The sequence below is a fragment of the Psittacula echo genome, assembly GCF_963264785.1.
Source record: "Psittacula echo genome assembly, chromosome: 29".
Lineage (NCBI taxonomy): Eukaryota > Metazoa > Chordata > Aves > Psittaciformes > Psittacidae > Psittacula > Psittacula echo.
The window spans coordinates 438552-445027 of NC_137764.1; the positions used below are offsets into that span (position 1 = coordinate 438552).

Genomic DNA, 6476 nt, shown 5'->3' on the forward strand with positions numbered 1-6476 from the left:
AAACAGGGGAGGGGAAATGGGGAGGGGAAATGGGGAGGGGAAATGGGGAGGGGAAAGGCTGGGCAGAGCCCCCCGGCCCCCAGGGCCCCCAGGTGTGGGATACGTGGGCCTGGTCGATCATGCACTTGCAGAGGGTGAAGTCGGTGTGGGGCAGGTTGGTGAGGGCCTTGAGCAGGATCTGCGCCGTCACCGGGCTCTGGAAGAAGGCGGGGTTGAACTGGTACCTATGGGGCGGGGCGGGCGTGATGGGGGGCACGGGGGGGATGGGAACCCCCCCAGCATCCGCTCTTTACCCTCCTTCTACCCCCCATAGCCTCCCTTGACCCCTCTTATACCTCCCATAACCCCACTCACAGCCCCTATAGATCCCCCCTCATATCCCCCCCAACTGCCCCCCAGGACCCCATAGACCCCACTCAGACCCCCCCAGACCCCACTCAGACCCCCCCAGGACCCCACAGACCCCCTTCAGACCCCCTCAGAACCCCATAGACCCCACTCAGACCCCCCTCAGGACCCCATAGACCCCATTCAGACTCCCATAGACCTCACTCAGACCACCCCAGGACCCCAAAGACCCCATTCAGACCCCCCCAGGACCCCATAGGCCCCATTCAGACCCCCTCAGCACCCCACAGACCCCACTCAGACCCCCTCAGCACCCCATAGACCCCATTCAGACCCCCACAGACCCCATTCAGACCCCCATAGACCCCATTCAGACCCCCATAGACCCCACTCAGACCCCCCCCAGGACCCTATAGACCCCATTCAGACCCCCATAGACCCCATTCAGACCCCCATAGACCCCACTCAGACCCCCATAGACCCCACTCAGACCCCCCCCAGGACCCTATAGACCCCATTCAGACCCCCATAGACTCCATTCAGACCCCCATAGACCCCATTCAGACCCCCACAGACTCCATTCAGACCCCCATAGACCCCATTCAGACCCCCATAGACCCCACTCAGACCCCCGCCAGGACCCTATAGACCCCATTCAGACCCCCATAGACTCCATTCAGACCCCCATAGACCCCATTCAGACCCCCTTAGACTCCACTCAGACCACCGCAGGACCCCATAAACCCCATTCAGACCCCCCCAGACCCCATTCAGACCCCCCCAGGACCCCATAGGCCCCATTCAGACCCCCCCAGCCCCCCTCACAGCTTCAGCACGGCCAGGTTCGCCTCCAGGTCGTAGGCGTTCTCCTTGGCCTGGGTCTCCACGTAGCGCTCCAGCGTTGCCAGGTTCTCCGGGTTGTACCTGCGGGAACAGGGACCGGGATAATGGGAACAGGGACCGGGATAATGGGAATAAGGGCAAGGATAAGGAAAAGAGAGGCCCGGATAACAGAAATAGGGGCAGGGATAACGGGAATAGGAACCGGGATAATGGGAACAGAGACCGGGATAATGGGAATAAGGGCAAGGATAAGGAGAAGAGAGACCCGGATAACGGGAATAGGGGCAGGGATAACGGGAATAGGAACCGGGATAATGGGAACAGGGACAGGGATAATGGGAATAAGGGCAAGGATAAGGAGAAGAGAGACCCGGATAACGGGAATAGGGGCAGGGATAACGGGAATAGGAACCGGGATAATGGGAACAGAGACCGGGATAATGGGAATAAGGGCAAGGATAAGGAGAAGAGAGACCCGGATAACGGGAATAGGGGCAGGGATAACGGGAATAGGAACCGGGATAATGGGAACAGAGACTGGGATAATGGGAATAAGGGCAAGGATAAGGAAAAGAGAGGCCCGGATAACAGAAATAGGGGCAGGGATAACGGGAATAGGAACCGGGATAATGGGAACAGGGACCGGGATAATGGGAATAAGGGCAAGGATAAGGAAAAGAGAGGCCCGGATAACAGAAATAGGGGCAGGGATAACGGGAATAGGAACCGGGATAATGGGAACAGAGACCGGGATAATGGGAATAAGGGCAAGGATAAGGAGAAGAGAGACCCGGATAACGGGAATAGGGGCAGGGATAACGGGAATAGGAACCGGGATAATGGGAACAGAGACCGGGATAATGGGAATAAGGGCAAGGATAAGGAGAAGAGAGACCCGGATAACGGGAATAGGGGCAGGGATAACGGGAATAGGAACCGGGATAATGGGAACAGAGACCGCGATAATGGGAATAAGGGCAAGGATAAGGAAAAGAGAGACCCGGATAACAGGAATAGGGGCAGGGATAACGGGAATAGGAACCGGGATAATGGGAACAGAGACCGGGATAATGGGAATAAGGGGCTGGGATAATGGGAATAGAGCACCGGGTAAGGGGAATAGGGACCGGGATAAGGAGAATAGGGACTCGGATAATCGGAATAGGGTCAGGGATAACAGGAATAGGTACCGGGATAATGGGAATAGAAATAGGGTTAAGGGGAATAGGGACCCGGATAAGGGGAACCGGGACCGGGATAATGGGAAAGGAGAAAGGGATAAGGGGAATACCCCCCCGCATGGCGGCCGCCATGACAGGCCTAGCAGGCCCCGCTCGATACCGGTCGCTGTTTGCGCCACACGGGACCCCCCACCCGGTCCAAACCGGGTCCCCCCCACCCCTGGACCCCCCCCGGCCCCATTCGGTCCCATTGGACCCGCCCCCCGGGCCCCGTTACCGGTCGATTCCCCTCAGGAGCTTCCCCACGTTCGCCCTCATCTGCTCGAACAGCGCCATGGCCGACCGGAAGTAGCGGCGGCGCGGAGCACCATGGGAAGGTGGTGGAGTGGGCGGGGGGAAAGCCTGGGGTGATCACGCCCCCCAGGCGTAACCACGCCCCCTGCGCTGCTTGGCCACGCCCACAAACGCTTAGACCACGCCCACCGGGTCCTAAAGTACAGCCCTGGGTCCTAAAGCCCGCCCGCCTCGCTCCGGAACCCTTAAACCCCCTCCTAGAACCCCCAAATCCCCCTCTGGGACCCCCAAATTCCACCCTGGAGCCCCAAATCCCTCCCTGGGACCCCCAAATCCCCCTCTGGGACCCCAACATTCCCACTTAGGACCCCAAAATCCCACCCTTGGACCCCCAAATTCCCCCCTGGGATCCCAAATCCCCCCAGTTCCCAGGACCCCCAACCCCTGGGGTTCAGTGGGGGGGTCAAGAAGGAGCCTGGACCCATTGATGCTCTCCAGGTTTATTGATGATGGAGGCCAATGCCCCCCGGACAAGGCACTTAAAGGGGGTGCTGGGGGGGGGTTCATCCCAACTGATCCTCGTATTGCTTCCGGAAGCAGTCTCCGGCCGGGAAGAAATCCCAGCAGCGTTCCTGGTACATCTTCCAGACGTAGGATTCCTGGGGGGGGCACAGAGGGAATGGGGCGGCCCCCATAGAACCCCCCATAGACCCCCCCAAACCCTCCCATATCCCTTGGTGACCCTTAAGCCCTCCCAGTGGCCAATAAGAGCCTCCAATGGCCAATAAGAGCCCCCCAACGGCCAATAAGAGCCCCCCAACAGCCAATAAGAGCCCCCCAACAGCCAATAAGAGCCCCCAATGGCCAATAAGAGCCTCCAATGGCCAATAAGAGCCCCCCAACGGCCAATAAGAGCCCCCCAACAGCCAATAAGAGACCCCCAATGGCCAATAAGAAACCCCCAACGGCCAATAAGAGACCCCCAACAGCCAATAAGAGCCCCCAATGGCCAATAAGAGACCCCCAATGGCCAATAAGAGACCCCCAATGGCCAATAAGAGCCCCCCAACAGCCAATAAGAGCCCCCAATGGCCAATAAGAGACCCCCAACGGCCAATAAGAGACCCCCAACAGCCAATAAGAGACCCCCAATGGCCAATAAGACCTCCCAAAGGCTATTGCCCCCCCATAGCCGTTGCCCCCCCATCCCTACCTGCCCCGTGTGCTCCGTCTCATCCTTATTGATCAGGTACATGAGAAAGAACCTGTATCAATGGGAGATGGGGGGGCAATGGTTAATGGGGGGCACTGGGGACTCCCCAGCCCCATAAGTGCCCCTCCCAGCCCCTCACATGTAGTTGGCCAGGTTGTGCTCCTCCAACGTGTGGGTCTCGAAGCCGTGGGGTGTCGTGTCAAAGTAGTCGCTCCCGATGCCGCAGATGAAGCACTTGGTCTATGGGGTGGTCAATGGGGATCAATGGGGGTCAATGGGGGTCAATGGGGGTCAATAGGGGTCAATTAGGGTCAATGGCAATCAATGGGGATCAATAGAGATCAATGGCGGACAATGGGGATCAATGGAGATCAATGGGGGCCAATGGGGTCAATGGGGATCAATGGTGATCAGTGGGAGTCAATGGGGATCAATGGAGATCAATGGAGATCAATGGTGGTCAATGGGGATCAATGGGGATCAATGGAGATCAATGGTGGTCAATGGGGATCAATGGTGATCAATGGAGATCAATGGTGGTCAATGGGGATCAATGGGGATCAATGGGGATCAATGGAGGTCAATGGTGGTCAATGGGGATCAATGGGGATCAATGGAGATCAATGGTGGTCAATGGGAATCAATGGGGATCAATGGAGATCAATGGTGGTCAATGGGAATCAATGGGGATCAATGGAGATCAGTGGCGGTCAATGGGGATCAATGGGGATCAATAGAGATCAATGGTGGTCAATGGGGATCAATGGGGATCAATGGAGATCAATGGAGATCAATGGTGGTCAATGGGGATCAATGGGGATCAATGGAGATCAGTGGCGGTCAATGGGGATCAATGGGGATCAATGGGGATCAATGGTGGTCAATGGGAGTCAATGGGGGCCAATGGGGATCAATGGGGGTCAATGGGAATCAATGGGGGTCTACGTGGGGCAGGCCCCTCCCAAACCCGCCCCATAGATGCCCCCCCACCTCCATGTCCTCCTTCACTTGCTCCTGCTGATCCCTCAGCTCCCCAAAGGCATCAATGATCAGACCTGGGGGGGGCACGAAGGGGGGGTCACAGGGGGCAGCCCCATAGCCCCCCATTGCCCCCTTGCACCCCCCTTATAACCCCCATAACCACCTTGTACCCCCCATAGCCCCTTTAGAGCCCCCTTTACCGCCCTTAGAGCCCCATAGACCCCCATTGCCCCCTTCTACTTCCCCATAACCCCCCTTTTACCCCCTTCCACCTCCCATAACCCCTCTTATTGACCCCCATCCCCCCATCCCCCCATCCCCTCCTTCCCCCCCCATTGCCCCCCATCCTCCCCATCCTCCCCCATCCCCCCATCCCCCCCCATTGCCCCCCATCCCCCCATTGCCCCCCATCCCCCCATCCCCCCATCCCCTCCATCCCCCCCATCCCCCCATTGCCCCCCATCCTCCCCATCCTCCCCCATCCCCCCATTTCCCCCCATCCCCCCATCCCCTCCATCCCCTCCATCCCCTCCATCCCCTCCATTGCCCCCCATTCCCCCATCCCCCCATTCCCCCCATCCCCCCATTGCCCCCCATTCCCTCCATCCCCCCCATTCCCCCCCATCCCCCCATTGCCCCCCATCCTCCCATCCCCCCCATTCCCCCCCATCCCCCCATTGCCCCCCATCCTCCCATCCCCCCATTGCCCCCCATCCCCCCATTGCCCCCATCCTCCCATCCCCCCCATTCCCCCCCATCCCCCCATTGCCCCCCATCCTCCCATCCCCCCATTCCCCCCCATCCCCCCATTGCCCCCCATTCCCTCCATCCCCCCATTCCCCCCCATCCCCCCATTGCCCCCCATTCCCTCCATCCCCCCCATTCCCCTCCATCCCCCCCATTGCCCCCCATCCCCCCATCCCCCCATTCCCCTCCATCCCCCCATTGCCCCCCATTCCCTCCATCCCCCCCATCCCCCCCATTCCCTCCATCCCCCCCATTCCCCCCCATCCCCCCCATTGCCCCCCATCGCCCCCTCCCCCCCCATCTCCCCCTCCCCCCCCATGCCCCCCTCCCCCCCCTTGCCCCCCTCCCCCCGCACCCTGGATGATGGCCAGCAGGATGACGATGACGAAGAAGAAGAAGGTGATGTCGAACACCACCCGGTAGAGCTCGTACTCGTCCCCCGCCGGGTCCTCGATCTCGTCCCCGATGCCCCCCCCGGCCCGGACCCCCACGTACATGTGGAACAGGTAACACTGCGGGCAGCGCCGTCAGCGCCCCTGGGCACCCACGGGGACCCACAGAGACCCATAGGGACCCACGGGGACCCACGGGGACCCATAGGGACCCACAGGGACCCACAGGGACCCATAGGGACCCATAGGGACCCATAGGGACCCATAGAGACCCATAGGGACCCATAGGGACCCACAGGGACCCACAGGGACCCACGGGGACCCATAGGGACCCACAGGGACCCATAGGGACCCATAGGGACCCATAGGGACCCACGGGGACCCACAGGGACCCACAGGGACCCACAGGAACCCACAGGGACCCATAGGGACCCACAGGGACCCATAGGGACCCATAGGGACCCATAGGGACCCACG

The 6476-nt window shown here is 60.1% G+C and overlaps 1 protein-coding gene across 1 annotated transcript in view; it reads right to left on the reverse strand.

The window, feature by feature from the left end:
* EIF3K (eukaryotic translation initiation factor 3 subunit K) overlaps window positions 1–2721 on the reverse strand; it is a gene marked incomplete at its 3' end in the record, with an annotated part of 3200 nt that extends 479 nt beyond the window's left edge. The window contains exons 1-3 of the mRNA XM_080636071.1: window positions 2650–2721; window positions 1174–1272; window positions 5–224 (exon numbers count right to left, since the gene is read on the reverse strand). Of these exons, the coding sequence (XP_080492197.1) occupies window positions 5–224; window positions 1174–1272; window positions 2650–2708 (378 nt within the window). The 5' untranslated portion in view covers window positions 2709–2721. The remainder of the gene's footprint in view (window positions 1–4; window positions 225–1173; window positions 1273–2649) is intronic.
* Window positions 2722–6476: the final 3755 nt, after the last annotated feature.